Below are 17,276 nucleotides of genomic sequence, written 5' to 3' on the forward strand. Positions count from 1 at the left end.
TGGATGAGCTAATAAATATTACTTCAGGCTAGTGAATTTTCCCTATAAAAAAACGTAGTAATGTAGAAAACTCCAAAGAGTTCAAAAAACACTTGTTCATTCAGTTATGATAAACCAAAACCATTTCAAAAACACTTAGGGGCTCGCTTCTACCCTCTCCTATCATCATAGAGAAAGATCAGAGGACAACTGTTCACAAAAAGAAAAAAACCGTGAAAGTTTTTTCCATTAAGCTACAGTAAGGTCAGAAATATGCTGAAATAAACAGCTCTAGCCTAATTTTGAACACATGAAAAGGTGGGAAAGTTTCCATTTCTCTAAATACAAGAGAATGTAATTCAGGTTTTTCACAGCAGGTGTAATATTATCTATACATTCACATTTAGCAAAGATGGAATTAAATGCTGGTGTTATTCATAAATCTCTGCTGACTGACATGTGGATGAAAAAAGAAAGACCAAGTAAAGACAATGTTCACTGTCTTATTTTCCTTCTGTAATGGATTAGGGTCTAGCCCCTAGGTCAGGTGAAAACTACAATGCTCATGCAGAAAAAATAAAGGTAAAATAGATATTATCCAAACCAGTTAAGTTTGTGGTGGTTTGGTACAAAGCAAATTTTAAAAATACACGGTTTCTGGGGCTGGCCCGGTGGCATGGCAGTTAAGTTCACATGTTCTGCTTCAGTGGCCCGGGGTTCACCGGTTCGGATCCCAGGTGCGCACATGGCACCGCTTGCCAAGCCATGCTGTGGTAGGCGTCCCACATGTAAACTAGAGGAAGATGGGCATGGATGTGAGCTCAGGGCCAGTCTTCCTCAGCAAAAAGAGGAGGATTGGCAGCAGTCAGCTCAGGGCTAATCTTCCTCAAAGAAAACCCCCCAAAAAACATGGTTTCTTTTATTTGGAAGATTAAAATGAAAAGTATACCTCTGAAATCAACATATACCAAGACTATGTAAAGCTGGGAAAAACTTCAACTATAACATCAGGCATATGCATCATCTTGGTGGCTTGTAGGTTCTTTACTCATAAGTTTTTAATTTCCTTCTTAAAGTTGAAAAAAATATACTCAACAAACATAGCTGAAATGAACTCAGGGAACAACTGACTTTCATCACATTAGAAAACGTAATTAAACTTCTGTTTAGTCTTTCTGGACAAGCCAATTAATTCTATTTTAGAAGATACGCACACCTTAGAAGCTAGAAATAGAGAAAGAAACTACTCTAATTAAATTTCATTAAAATATCGATTTTACCTGTCTTGACCTGAAATGAAAAATCAAGTACCTTTTCATCTTAAAGGTTGAGAGAATGTACTGTAGAACATATGAAATTTAAAACTTAGCTAAACCCCTCGCCCCCAAATAATAAAAGATAGCAGACGGCTTATTTCATCTGGTTTTCTATCATCAAGCTCAAAAATGTTCTCTAAGACAGAAAAAGACAAAGATTTTGGATACTAAAATAAACTTAATTCTTTGTGAAAGAAAAGGTCAACTAGAAAGATTCTGAATACCAGACATGCAGATTTCTATGAAGATTCTGTATATATAGAATCCAAGAGTTTGACTCTCAATTGAATCAAGATATGTTACTTTGTATCATAGCTCAGTCTATTTGTCCAATCACAACAAAAACAACTATAGTTACCTTTAGTTCTTCTATGGACTGGTAGTCATTGTTCTTGATCTTTTCTTTCATGGTACTAAAATCCATTGGGTGTTTAATGATCATGGAGTAGCCAGGAGCAATAAAATCAGTCACAGGAAATGAAAAGAAAGCACTTGGGTCTTTTCTGTGAAGATATGAAAAAGATAATTTTCTTTCTACTACAAACAAATTTATTGGTCTAGGAGCAGAAGTCAGAAGAAATCCTTCAGATGCAGAAAGAATTTGTAGTATGCTAACATGTTTTTCACTGAAAATTGAAGGAATGATTTTCTTTTTGAGGAAGATTAGCCCTGAACTAACATCTGCCACCAATCCTCCTCTTCCTCTGAGGAAGACTGGCCCTGAGCTAACATCTGTGCCCATCTTCTTCTACTTTTTATGTGGGACGCCTGCCACAGCATGGCTTGACAAGTGGTGCCATGTCCACACCTGGGATCTGAACCAGCAAACCCCGGCCTGCTGAAGTGGAACGTATGAACATAACTGCTCCGCCACCAGGCCAGCCCGAAGGAATGATTTAAAAGACTAATAACTATTTAATAACAAGGTTAAGACGTTTTACATACTAGTGGTACCCTTAAGACAGAGAATCTTTTAAAATATGCAGCCTAATTAATTAGTAGCAGCTCCTATATAGAGAAAAATGAAAAAAAAACTTAGACTAACTGCCCAGTGTCTCGGCCTTTGGGAGACTAGTACTACGTGTTTTTATCAACCACAGGGGAAAAGGCAGAAATGATACCTATGACTGCACATCTGCAATCTTCCCTACTGGCTTCTAACTATAGGCTTGGACTCTTGGTAGGCCACAGAGTTAGTGCACCCAGTGAGTAGGTATATTTCCCTAGTCCATGGATATCACTTCCACTGAGTCTGCGTAAGGAGTGTGCTCAAAACACTGACATTAAAAAGATCTTCATAATACCCCCAAACTTGAGAACCAGTGCTTTCTATCATAGGTTCTCAACTCTTGCTGTGCATGAGAATCATTAGAGGAGATTTAAAAAAATCCCAGTGGGATGGGGAGGCTTTACTCCAGACCCACTACATTAGAATCTCTTAGGGAAGAAAGTGGGTCCAGGCATTGGTATTTCCAGTATTTCCAGGGTTGAGAACCACTACTCTATATAATTAGGTAATTAGACTGATTTTTTCCTCCGGAAAACTGGCACACCAAAGTTTCCTACTTCAAATAATTATAACAATAAAAATGGCTTAAAAAATAGTAATAGCAGCAACTTTTAAAATGTATTTACCACATGCCAGGCCCAGTAGTAGGGACATGATGTATTTTATATCTAATCCTCACCAAAGCCATCCAGTGGGTGGTATCCTCACTTAGAGATGAGGATACTGAGGCTTGAGGTCAAATCATTTGTTCTACACCATAAACCTGATAAAAGATAGAGGTGGAATCTGAACTCAGGTCTATGTGAATTTGTCTTTGTTCTTCTCAGCAAGATGCCTCAGAAGTGAGACTAAAAAGTAATGAGAATAAACAAAAAGATCCAGTTTGGAACTTATACATCCAAACGCATGCTGTATAGCAGTTACTGCAAATAACAACACTCATCATCTCTAGAGGACCTCTTCAGAGCAAATTATCTATACCCCTAAAATTAATCATTTTAATGAAGAGTCCCCCTTGGTTGAAACAAAAATGTTATTACTAAACTTGATCAATTACCTTCTTTACCAGCATTAGCACTGAGCCTCAAGGATGAACAATCATCCAATCACTAAGGCTACTCAAAAAACTGTGGCTCTAGGTTCTACTTCCCAAAATATTCTCAGCAACGTGAACATCCTTGGACTAAGGGAGACTTTGTTAAGTAGATTTCTTCTAAGGTGACATCATTAACCTATATTCTGGTCTTATGTTACAAGAAATAAAATTAGAAGGCAGCTAAAACAATTTATAGTCATATATTCTAATTGAGATGGAATGCCCAAAACTTACCTGCTCACTCCTTTGGGACAAGAATGATTTATTTAAGTGTAAAGACCTGAGATGTAATTTTCTCAACTATTTTGTAAAACCAAAAAGGGAGAGAGGACACTAACTTCTAATCTTAACTGCAAAGCTGAATAGGTGTTGAATACAAATAGCATTAGAGGTTTTATCTTAAAAAATTATGTGTTCTGGGGTTGACATATAGGCACAACACACTGAGAAGAAAGTTCACTGTTAGAATGCATACCCTAAACCCATGACTCTTCTGCAAATAACGTAAATGTTTTTGAGCTGAAAATTCAAATTTTGAGAGGTAACAAAATAAATATTTTAGTAAAGACTGAGTTATTCTTTTCCTTTTCAAGAATTTAACATTGGTTTAATTTAGATATTGAAATTTTCAGAGTAAATTTCTGCATTTATTTTATCTTTTTATTTTTTGCTGAGGAAGATTTGCCCTGAACTAATATCTGTTGCCAATCTTCCTCTTTCTGCTTGAGGAAGGTTCGCCCTGAGCTAAAATCTGTGCCAATCTTCCTCTATTTTGGATGTGGGTTGCCACCCCAGCACGGCTTGATGAGTGGTGCGGGTCTGCACCTGGGAACCAAACCCGGGCCCTCGAAGCAGAGTGCACTGAACTTAACCACTAGGCCACAGGGCCAGGGGCCCCTCTGCATATAAGAAAGGTCACAAGTCCTATTTATGGTATTTGGTGTCTTCTCCCAGACTTAGTCATTGTTGAATATTCACAGCATGATAAGCATTGCACAGATATAAAGAAGGTATTTTCATTTATGAGCAAAGTGGAAATATCTGTATTGTCTACTCCTGATTTAAAGCTTTAACATCAGAAGTTACTTTAGATTAAAGAGAAATTTGCCATTAAGAGTATTATGTAACACTCTTCAAGATGCCAATTAAAACAAACCCAAGAGAACACCTAAAAGCCTCTTGGAGTACTTCTATTGCCAGGCAAAATATTTATCATTCACTTTAAAATCAAGTACATTTTGATTTAGCCCACAAACTGTGGCTTTAAATAATCACAGGCAGAGAAGTGGTTTGGATCTTATATTTCCCATTTTAATTTCCATGTTATAAAAATGTTGAAAAAAACACTTACCTCTGTAATTGTCTCATCAGTTGATTCAAAGCTTCTTGAAGGGGTGTCTGTTCTACTTCTAAAGTAAAGAAGAAAAGAAGAGTGTTCTAAAAAGGAAGACTCTATAGAGAGTATTGCCTAGCTTATTTCCTTTCTATATGACTTATCTAATATCCATCATTAAATATCTCATACAGAAATCCCACTTATATTAGAAATATGTTTAAGTATGAGAGTATCAATTCAAAAATTGAAGCTAATTTAAAGCTCTTATGCAGTGAGAGAAATAAGAAAACTTAAAAAAAATTCCATTAAAAAGCTTTTAAACTTTAACTTAAAAGCTAAAAACCCAGTCACTTTCCCCAGCTACGACCCTCAAAATAATTTCAGCCTTCTCATTCAGGACAGTTAACTCAGAGCTATTCCAACCTTCTTGTTTGGCTAAGGAGCTTGCGAGAGTCTTCTCAGGAGGCACGTCTAATCTTACAGGGGACTGACACTGGAGGTCTTTTTCTGCCTCATTCTCTGCACGGTCCCGATCTCGCTTCTTTTTATCCTCCTACATCGAACAAGGGGAGATAATTTAGAAATACTTCAGAACCAATATCTTTAAAACAAATCATTTTAATTTCAGTGGAAAAAAGACACCAATGAAAAGAAAAAAAGATTCTCAACAATGAAATCTTAATGTATTTTACTGCCATCTTCTGGAAAAGGAGAGAATAACATGTTCATAATGGGGGAAAAAAGTGTCATATGCCAGAATTAGAAAAACCAATTAGAAAAATAACACTATTCATAAAAGCAAGATAACATACCTAGGAATAATCTAATAAAAGATATCTAATATCTTTTGGAAAAAATTATAAAACATTATTGAAAAGCCACTGTGGGAGACCAGGATAAAGGAAATATACTATGTTCATGAATTGAAAGACAGTCAATTCTTTCCAAAGTAATCTATAAATAAAATGTAAAGGCAATCAAAATTGTAAGACATGATTTTGCATGGAATTTAACAAGCCAAAATCGTGTAATTTATCTTGAAGAATGAATCATCAAGAATAGCACAGTTTTGAAAAAGGTCACAATAAGATGTGTCTTATCAGATATTAAATATTTGTATAAAGTGATAATAATTAAGACAATGTGGGTCTGACATAGGGATGGACAAACAGACCAATAGAATAGATTATACAGCCCAGAAACAGACTCATGCAGATGGAAAATTCTTGGTTTATCATGAAGTAGCATTATAGATCAACGGCACAAGAGTAGTGCTGGAACAACTAGTTGTCTACATGGGGGAAAAAAAAGAAATTAGATCTCTACCTCACACCATACACAAAAGTAAATTCCAGATAAATTAAAGACTTAAATGCACAAAGCAAAGCTTTAAAACTTCACATAAAAGTAAAGAATTTTTATGACCCAGGAGCAGGGAAAGATTTTCTTACCATAAACAAAGCTAAAAGACTAGCTATTGACTGAGATAAAGTACTTGAAACACAAATAACTGATAAAGTATTAGCCAAGATTATATAAAGAGCAGCTACAAATTCATGTAAAAAGGCAAATAACCCAAAAGAAAATGGGTAAAGGGTATCACAGGTAATTCCCAGAAAAAACGTGAAACGTCAAGAAACAAGAAAACTAGATAGAACTCTGGGAATTATTAACTTAAAAACTACAAGGCACTTCACATCTCTCTGATTGGCAAAAATTAAAATGTCTGAAAATGTCAAGTTCTGATGAAAATGTACAGAAATGGGGCTCATCTAACTTGCAGATGGGTGAGTAAGGAGGTACACCATTAGGAGGACAATTAACAGTATCTAGTACAGCTGAAGACGCCTTCACTCTGCTGAGCTATCTGCTGCTGAGCACGTTCCCTGGAGAAACTTCCTTCCACACAGAACAGTCGTGCGCCGCAGAGCCGCAGAACGACATTTTCGTCAACGACAGACCACATATATGACAGCAGTCCCCTAAGATTAGTACCATTCAGCCTAGATGTGTAGTGGGCTATACCACCTAGGTTTGTGTAAGTATATTCTGTGATGTTCGCACAACGACTAAATTGCACTGTGAAATTATAACATATTTCTCAGAACACACCCATCGTTCAGTGACATACGACCGCACACATGAACACATGTACAAGAATATTTACTGCAGCATTCTTTGAAATAGTAAGAAATTAGGAACAATCCAAAGCCTACTAAAATGAAAATGGATTGACAAATTATGGCATATTTACATAGAAGGTAAGATTAATAAGCTAAAGATACACTGTATCGACATGTATAGGATTCAGAAACATAATTTCTAGAGAAAAAAGTTGAGAATAATTGTCTGTTACAAGATCAGTACTGTAAGTTTGAAAATGTATAAGTGTATATTATTTACAGACGTATGCAGAAGCAGTAAAATTATAAAAACAAGTGTGCATGTGATGCACACCAAACTCATGAAATGGTTCTCTCTAGGGAAGGAGGGACAGGAATGGGATTCTGGAAGGGTACACAGAAGACTTCACCTGTGTCTGTTCTCTAATTTCTCGAAAACAGAGAACAAAACACACAAGCAAAAGGAAAAATGTTGAGATTTGCTAAAGCTGGATGGCTGATATCCAGGTGGTAGTTTTATTATTCTCTGTAGTTTGAATTTTTAAAAATTAAATTCTGAAGTAAAATTGTCCAAAAAGGTCTATTTTACAATCTTGAGAATCAAGGTTATCAACAGCATCTCTCTGACCTAAAAAATTCCCTTGGCCTATGTCCTAACTTCTTGTTCTAGCATCTGGTGCAGTGGTTCTCCAAGTGCGGTGCCCAGGCCAGCAGCATTAGCACCATCTGGACAATTGCTATAAACGCAAATTCTGCGGTCCCATTATGGTTCTCAAGCTTCAGTGCACATTACAATCACCTGAAGGTCTTGCTAAAACACGAATGTCTAGGCCCTGTCCCCAGAGTTTCTGATCCAGCAGGTCTAGGCTAGAGCCTGTGAATCTGCATTGCTAACAAGTTTCCAGGCCATGTGGGTGTTGCTGGTACAGGGATCACACTTTGAGTATCACTGAGAGTGAGAGCTTCACGCTGTTCCCAGGGTCAAAGCATCTAACACAGAATATATGACTGGTTTAAAAGCTCCAGAGATCAACATTATAAACTGCACTCATCGTGCACCTGATCCCAGTTACCATTAAGATGATTGGCGCTTGTTTTCTATGGCCTCATGACATATTCTGGAGCAGTAATATTTTTTTTTTTTTCCAGAGAACAATGAACCCCTTTATTACATGAGCAAAGACAGGAGGGAGGAGGACTTATTTGCCTTTCTGGGCCTCGACTTTCCCCAGACAGAACACAGCTCCTTGCCCTCTAGCACATAGCCATCTGCTCGGCCACACTGGCCTGGTCTCGAAGCGGTGCATGCTGCAAGAGAGTATGTGGTCTTTAGCCAAATGACAATGTGGCCCTACCCAAACCTACGTATCCCCCTACAAGTCCAGGTGGTTGAGGTATCCTGGGGACAGGAATGAAGTCCATGGGGCAGTAATTTTTCACTGTGGAAAGTTTTGTATCTTCTGCCCAGATAAACTAGCATGAATCTTTTGTAGGTTGGCAAGTTTAGAACATCTGTTCAATGGAAAAATAGCCCCAGAGACATACATTCCTTCATATTAAATGGAAATTGTGGCGAGCAGACAGACAGAAAGGCAATAAGCCCTCTCCTAGGTGGAAAGAACAAGGGGCGTAGTGCCATGAATCTAGAGCAGAGGCTGGCAAACTTTTCTGTAAATGACCAGACAGTATAGATTTAGGCTTTGCGGTCTGTAAGATCTGTCACAACTACTAAACCCTGCGCTGCAGAGTAAAAGCAGCCACAGACAATACACAAACGAATGGGTGTGGCTGTGCTGCAATAGAACTTTATTTACAAAATCAGGTGGTGCTGGCCATAGTTTGCTGACCTATGGTCTAGAGGCTCAAGTTCTAGCTCCAGCCTCATCCTTAACACACTCTGTGACCTTCCTAGGCAGCTCATTTACTCTCACCAGGCCTCTTTATCACCTGCCAAGACAGAGTTCTAATTATTGATTTTATTTATCTTACAAATTCAATGAGATGGTGAAATGAGGTCATGAAACAGAAATGCTGAAAAAATACCAAAGGAAAGTATAATGTCTCTGAACTACCCCTACATAGTAACTTTACTCAGCCTGGTCCATGGTAACTGCTTTATTACTCAGTATGGCAACAGAATATAGCCTTTTGGGCTAGAGTCCAAAAGAGAAAAAGAATATAAAACATATACTTGGAAACTACCCTAAACTGAACGGAGATATCCTAACAAGTTATTGCCAGACTAGGAATTAGGAGACCAAGCTTCTAGTTTATCAGAATGTGACCTTGAAGAAGTTACTCCACTATTTCAGTCTCAGATTCACCTACAAAACAGAGAGACTTTGATCTCTATAGTTCTCTCTCCACCTAAAATTCTGATTCCAACCTTCTAACTTCCTTTTTATGATTCTGAATATAATATAGAATCCTATTGTGAATGTCACTTAACTAACACAGATATGTAAAATCAAAAATTAACAGTTCTAGTTAACAGTGTATTATGCTAATTAAACAAAGAAAACGAAACAAAAATACTAGAGCCACTCAATGTCAGGTAGCCAAGGAAGAAGGGTTTACAGGTACAGTTTATAAAATGGGTTCAAATTCTGGCTTTGCCACTTATTAGCTATGAGATCATACATAAACTATATAATTTTGGGGGGACTAATTTTCTCATCTTTAAAGCAGATACAACAATACATACCTCAGGAGATCGTTTTGAAGATTAAATAAGATAGTGTATGTGAAATTTTAGCACAGTAACTCTTACGTGGTGAACACTCATTCAGTTACACATTCAACAAATAAATGAGGTTCTACTGTGTGGATACACACTGGTGGATAAAACACACACAGCCCTACCCTTAGGAAGCTGACAGTGTAACAACAGAGTCAGACATTAAACAACTCATTAAGAAAAAGCAAACAGATTTCAAGGAGAGAATAAGTGTTGGGTGAATCTAACTTAGACTGGAGAAGTGTGGGAAGTCTTCTACGAAGTAACAGCTGAGCCGAGATCCGAAGGACAGAGAATTCAGCCATGTTGGGGGTGGAGCTGGGTGGATACTGCAGTTTTGGAGGACACATTTATATAGAGATATCTACATCTATTCAAATAAGGCTTCCAGCGTGCGAAAAATTTCAGAACTTCCCTTTAACAGCTGATTTTAGAATTCAATTGAAAAATCAGTTTTATTACTTTGAAGCTATGCCTCATTTTCAGCCCTAGGTTGAAAACAGCTTTGGCTGCACAATTTAGCTGTCACCTCTATGATACTTTTCCCTAGCTCCCCAAAACAGAATGAGAAACACTTTCCTCTGGGCTCCCAGAACACTTTATTCATTCCTCCATTAGAATTTACCAGGTCATGAAGTTTATTTATCCTTTGATGTCTGATCCCCAGCCAAGCTCTGAGCTCCTGTAGGACAGGAACTGTATTTTACCTTTATCATTTGAGCCTAGTACAGTCTGATATATAGTAGGTATTTGGTAAATATTTGTTGAATAAACAAATAAACAGCCCTTCTATCAGAGGAGCAACATTACTCGTATGCCCTTAGTCAGAGTACTTCCTTCTCCGGGAAGAATGTTTCTGTGACTAAGAGGATGACCTCAGGAGGGAGAGCAGAGTGGGAAAGAAGGGGTAGGATTTTTTGCCAACCCCAATAAGCCACAGCAGCCCTGACATCATGGGGGTGGCAGAAATCACACCAGTCAAGTCAATAAACTGTGCTTTGACAGAACGTCCATTCTGCTTAATGATTAGTCATTCATTTCTCCTCTAGTTATAAGCTACCTCATCCTCTATGCCTCAGTTAACTCAGCAACAAAATGAAATACTAGCAGCACCTACCCCATAGAGCTATTTGTAAGGATTAAAATAAACATAAAGCACTTAGAACAGTGCCCGGCATATAGTAAACACTCATTAGTTTTTTTTAAGATTTTATTTTTCCTTTTTCTCCCCAAAGCTCCCCAGTACATAGCTGGATATCTTTAGTTGTGGGTCCTTCTAGTTGTGCCATGTGGGACGCCCCCTCAGCATGGCTTGATGAGTGACGCCATGTCCGTGCCCAGGATTCGAACCAGCGAAACCCTGGGCCGCCAAAGCAGAGCGTGCAAACTTAACCACTCAGCCACAGGGCCGGCCCCCACAGATATTAGTTTTTAAGAGTATGTATGTCCCTTGGGATCCAGTATAGTGCTTTAACAACATAGGTGCTTATTGAAACTTATTGTGTATGAATAATAGTTTTAAATTTTCTTTAACAGTTTTACTTAACCTCAGCTTTATAAATAATAATATCGTATCTGGGTTAATGCTTGTGATTTCAAAGAACTGAAAAAACAACTTTCATTTTATTCTGATAATCTCCCTAGCAATGGGACCAGCCTAACTTCTTTGAGTATCTAAACCTGAAGCTGATTTGCAAAGCTGTTAAGACAGAATTTGGGTTAGGATCACGCTTTTCAGAAGAACAGGTTTGAGTTTCAACTTAGGAATTTAGACCTCTCAGCTGAGCTATTTCAATGACAAGCTTCTAAGTAGGTCTCCTTACACCCAGCCTGCACTCTCTTCAACATCTGCTGGATACTGTTAACAGATTAACATTACTAAAGCTCAACCGCTATCATTCTTTCACTCAGAAAGTTTTTGACTCCAAATGGCCCACACATTCAAGTTCAAACTTCCCACTCTGACATCTCAACGGCCTTTCAGATCTTTCCTATACTCCCCTTCACGTATTCTGTGTTCAGAGAGAACTACTTTATGTCCCCTGTACACACACTCACATTTGCCCACCTTCATGCTACTCTTCTTAATTCTCTACTTGGTGTGTGAGCTTCCTCACTTCCACATCTCTATGCAGGAGTGTAGTACTCCATTTAGGGATCAAGTTCTCAACCCAGCATACAAATGAAAATTGGGTTGTCAGATTACCTTTGCAAATATCTGAAGTAGCCCAGAAAGTACAATACTCATGGCTTTACACATGTGATTCTTTACGTTTAATTGTACAATGTGAAAATAATTCTACTGCACTACAATAATAGCTCACACTATACACAGTCGACCTCACGTTCACTGAATATGTAGTGTAACATCACTATACTTCCATTTCTAAAGACCAGCTCAAATGCTACTTCCTGAGCAAAGTCTCCTGATTCCCCTAGTTCCACGGAATCTCAGGACCCTCAGAAGTAGAAGTGTCTCAGTTAGGGCACTGATTTTATTCTCCCACGTACTGTGAGGGGGGAGGTTGGTGTCCACTTTAACAACTCTTTAGACTAAAGGACTTTTAAGGGCAGGATCTGAGTTCTTGTTCTGGCACTGATTGTATGACCTTAAGCAAGTTACTTCAGCCCTCGGAGCCTTAGTTTTCTCACCTATAAAAGAGAAGATAACATGATCTAGCATTTCTACTTCTCAATATATATCCAAAAGAAGTGAAAGCTGGGTTTTGAGAAGATACGTGCACACTCATATTCACAGCAGCATTATTTATAATAGCCAAAAGGTGGAAGCAACCCAAATGTCCACTGATGGATGAATGGATAAACAAAATATACCCATACAATGCGGTCTTATTCAGCCTTAAAAAGGAAGGAAATTCTAACACATGCCACAACATGGATGAATTCTGAGGGCATTATGCTAGGTGAAACGACAGTCATCAGAAGACAAATACTGCACCATTCCACTTATATGAGGTATCTAGAGTAGTCAAACTCAGAGAGACAGAAACCAGAATGGTGGTTGCCAAGGGTTGGGGGCAGGGGGAAACAGGGAGTTGTTTAATGGGTATGAAAAAGTTCTGGAAATTCGTTGTACAACAATGTGAATACACTTAACACTACTGAACCAGACACTTAAAAATGGTTAAGATGGTACATTTTATGCTATGTGTATTTTACCACAATTAAAAAAAAAGAGAATTAAAGTGAAATAACATACATAAAAAGCATTAAGCACAGAAGCCGGGATGTAATATGTGCTTAATTGAGTACCAGGTGTTATCTGTAAATGTTACACGTAACATTTAACGTAATATTTATATGTAAAGGTGCCATATGTAGATTTTTAGTAATCATAATGGGTGTGTGTGTGCATGTATATATATATATATGGTTGTGTATTTCACTTTAAATGATTTTATAAACACTTCTGTAATTTTTATAAATCACCAGTTTATCAATGTAATGTTCCATACAGAATCTTACTTATTGCACTGTAGGCCAACTGCTCCACATTTAAATGTTTAAGGGAAAAAAACTCAAAAAACACAACACACTTTCACAGGGGTGGTGTCCAGATTACGTTCTGATTAAAACCAAGGAATGCTGTACTCTTCATGTTCTGGGTGGTATTTAATACCATCACTCTACAGGGAGATACACTATGGATCCTATCCGTGGGAGCATTTGAAACTAATATAATCAGGGCCTTCCTACTCAGAAGAAAATCACGTCACTAAGACACTTTTGAAAAATCACAGGGTTTCGTGTTCTATGTGTGTTTGCTTCCTCAAAACTTTACCTTCTCCTTACCTTCCGAAGTAACAGACACCTGACTTTTGTTTGGGTACAATGACCCCATCCTCTTCCTAAAAGACATTTCCCAGCCTCCCTAGCAGCTAGGGTGGCCACATGATTAAGTTCTAGCTAATGAAATACAAGCAGAAGTTACCTACGCCTTTCAGAAAAACGCTTGCACCGTTCCTCCTTCCTGGAACTGACAGAAGAGTCACCAGTCCCTCAGAACCACATACACCCTAGCCCCTCCCAGGCCCATGGGTGTCACGTTGACTCTACCCACGAAGAGACTAGGCAATTGCTGTTTCTCAAACTCCCTGGAGATCCAGAACACAGCTCAGAGAGGAGTGTCCTCCTGAAGTCTCCCTGCCTAGACAACAACAGCAGAAGAACCCCCCCGTCCCCCTCCCTGGTCTGGCCTGGAGAAAAGGCATGACCCGAACAGCCTCTACAGAACAAATGCCACCCCAGAGAGTCTGGAAACATCCCATGGTCCCTAACCCTGAGTCCTGGGGAGGTGGGACCTTAGGCAAATTCACTTCACTTCTCTGAGTTTCCACTTTACCTTTTGTACAACAGAACCCATCCACTTACCTGTCTTACTCTGCGGGGTATTATGTCCCAATGAGACTGTAGATGCAAAAGGCTCTTAATTTGCAATGGAATCAAAATATAATGGTGGCTAATGATATTTAGAGCCAGAGTCAAGAAAGGGCAGAGTGGCTGGAACAGAGGGGGAGACTTCCAGGAATCCATCCTAAAGATACCCTTATAAAAGTGTACAAAGACACGTGCGCAATGCTGCAGGCTCACTGCTGCATTACTTGTAACATTTAAAAGTAAGAGTACATAAAATAAAATATGGTGTGCCAGAGGCTGGCTGGTGGCGTAGTGGTTAAGTTCACATGCTCTGCTTCAGCAGCCCAGGATCACGAACCTACACACGACTTGTCAGGCCACGCTGTGGTGGCATCCCACATACAAAATGGAGAAAGACTGGCAACGGATGTTAGCTCAGGGCCAATGTTCCTCACCAAAAAAAAAAAAAAAAAAAAAGGTAGATCAATATAACCAAGTATGATGCAATTAATAAAAAGAATGAGATAACTGATAAAACATGAAATGAAAAATATGAGCTTATCAGCTGGTGTTATGGGAGTAACGGCTAGAAGTAAAGCCAAAAGTAGTTAGAAGGGGTTACACAAAGAATATAGAAGAGACAACAATGGATGAAAGATGTCAACACACTCGGGAGAGGAAAGACAAGTGGGGAGTCTGCAGAATAGAGAAAGCAGGATACCATCCTGCATGCAAAGAGGTGGATGCCTACGAGCAAAATTCAAACCCCAGAAAGCCGGAAGAGCTCAGAACTTGGAGACATAGAAACCAGAGTCTGCAGTCAGCCAGGGGAGAGATGCTGGACTGAAGGCAGAGCACTGAGTAATAAGACTTTCAGCCTCCTTCCCCTGGTTAGCGCCGGAAACACCAGCAGCCAGGTAAAATCCTTCTCCCAGGAGGGATCTTTCTCTGGCAAAACTGAAGAGCCCAGAGAAAATATCTGTAGGGTACACGCATCAGGGGTTCCCCACCAAAATGATCAAGTCTCTGTCTATTGACTCTACAGCGAAAACCATCAACTGGCAAACTCTGTCCAGGCACAAAGCATTTAATCAGCGTTTTTGGCTGCACATTTAAATACAAACAGACTACAAAGGGTCAACAGATAACTATATGATGCCTAGGAGTCCAACATCCAAATGGCAGGGGTTCCAGAAAGAGAAGAGAGAAAATGGAGAGAAGGAAACTGTCACAGAAATACTTGAAGCTAACATCTCAGAACTGAAGGCACGGGTCTTCACTGTGGAACAAAGCACTCAAGGTAAAGGGGAAGACGCTAAAAATGTCAACTTGCAGACATGGGTCCTATCCAAAGGACTACGAATCAGAATAGCAATAGACTTGTCAACAGCAAATCTGGAAGCCAGAAGACCACAGAGCAATACTTTAAAAATGTGGGGGGAAAACAGTTTTCAATCTGGAACTTCGCGCTGAGTCAAATCATCAATCTATAAGAGGAAACTATACAGAGGGAGGATAAAGATTTTCAAACATGTAAGAATTTACACACATCTACCTGCCATGAATGCTTTCTCAGGAAGTTCCTAGAGTTAAGACTACCAGAACAAGGCATAAATCAAGAGGAAGACATGGGATCCAGGAAGCAGGCAAAGGAGCGTTGCAGGAGGTCTAGAGAAGTCATCCAGGCTGGAGCAGGAGGGGACAGAGGCCTGCAAGATGGATGTCTCAAAGAAAGGGTGCATTCGACCATGTGAAAAACGGAACTCAGAAGGGTTTTACAGTTTTACAAACCTGTCAGAGTTGGGAAGAATTAGTATATGATAACCAAACAAATGAAAGCAATTAATCAGCTGGTCAAGCTCAGATCTCTATTTGTATATCTGTCTCCAGTGAACAATAATTAAAAATAAACATTAAATATTGATTTAACCAACAATCATGACATACCTACACTGGAAGAATGGAGCAAAGGAAACTGGAGGCATGCAGCAGTATAAGAAAGCTAGTTTAGATGCTCATCTTCTGTCACGTCTCAGTAAAAGATGAAAACTGACAAACCAATCCAATCAATAAACAGCAATATAAACCTCCATTTAGAAATGGCGATAAACATCCAAAGAACAAACTAAAAAGTTTGGGAAGTAAAACTCCAGGATGGAGCAGGGGATGGCTTTTGTGTTGAAGGCCTTGTAGCACTCCAGGCTCTTCAAAACTATGTTCCTGAATTACTTTACTAATAACGAACACTAATTTAAGAAAACAACTGGTCATCCCTGGAAAGGGGGATATATGAGAGACGGCTGTGAGGAAAACTCTTTTCCCTTCATTTTGTTCACTTCTGTAGACTTGAATGTCTTAAAAAAAAAAAGTCATATCCATATATGACTTTTACAATTTAGGAAAAAGAAACATTAGATAGCTCTATCTGTTGTCACAGTCTAGCCAAAGCAATAAAGACTGGGGCAGAAGTAGATTTATGAAATTCCAAAGAGAGATCGCTAAGATTTAGTGAGTTGCCAATGTCTTTAATCACATGGAATAGAAACTTCTGCTATATATATAAAATAGGAAACTACAAAACCAACCTGTGGGAATCGACTTCAAATACAGTAATTGATTTAATAAGCCACTGAGTGACAGGTTAAACACACTGACACGCTGAGGCGGGCTAGGATAATCCCAGGTGTGTGTGTGATCATCCCCGGAAGGAAAGTTGATTATTTTTATTTTACCCAGCACGCAAACCAAGACAACAGCTACCTATTTTTTCCTATTAACTGCAAATGGTTAAGAAAATGCTTATTTTTATGATTGGTATAACATCCCTTAAAGGGCTCTGATCCAATGTTCTCATCAACAGACTCAAACTTGGTCCTAAAAGATCAAAGTTGCTCATTGTATGTTTGACAGTGTACGATTTATTTCAGAACAAAATGTGAACCCCGACAGAGGCCCCTCGCTCTGAAATGACTACTCCTGACACGCCTCGAACCCGGAGGCCTTTCCGAGAGCTGGCCGGCGCGCCCCTCACCTTCACCCGCCGGCGCTTCCTCCCCTTCTCGTCCCCCGCAGCCTGCTTCTCCCCCTTCTTTCTCTTCTTGCGCTTCCTGTCCTTGTGCTTGTCGTGGTCGATTCTGTCTTCGAAGTGGCTGGAGTCGGGCCCCGAGCTGCCCGCGGAGAGCTCGGTGACTTCGCTCCCGCCCACTCTGAGGACCAGCTTCAGCGGCTTCTCCACGTACTCTGCGACGGAGGCAGGGCCGGGCTGGACTGGCCCCCGCCGCCCGCCCGAGCCGCCCGGCCCGG

General features: G+C 39.4%; 1 protein-coding gene across 1 annotated transcript in view; it reads right to left on the reverse strand.

Moving 5' to 3' along the window:
* Window positions 1-17,276, reverse strand: part of BRD7 (bromodomain containing 7) — a 191,430-nt gene that overhangs the window by 17,714 nt on the left and 156,440 nt on the right. The window contains exons 3-6 of the mRNA XM_046682030.1: window positions 17,005-17,273; window positions 5,160-5,289; window positions 4,752-4,809; window positions 1,654-1,798 (exon numbers count right to left, since the gene is read on the reverse strand). Coding sequence (XP_046537986.1) covers window positions 1,654-1,798; window positions 4,752-4,809; window positions 5,160-5,289; window positions 17,005-17,273 — 602 coding nt within the window. The remainder of the gene's footprint in view (window positions 1-1,653; window positions 1,799-4,751; window positions 4,810-5,159; window positions 5,290-17,004; window positions 17,274-17,276) is intronic.

This window comes from Equus quagga, chromosome 13 (assembly GCF_021613505.1).
Source record: "Equus quagga isolate Etosha38 chromosome 13, UCLA_HA_Equagga_1.0, whole genome shotgun sequence".
Lineage (NCBI taxonomy): Eukaryota > Metazoa > Chordata > Mammalia > Perissodactyla > Equidae > Equus > Equus quagga.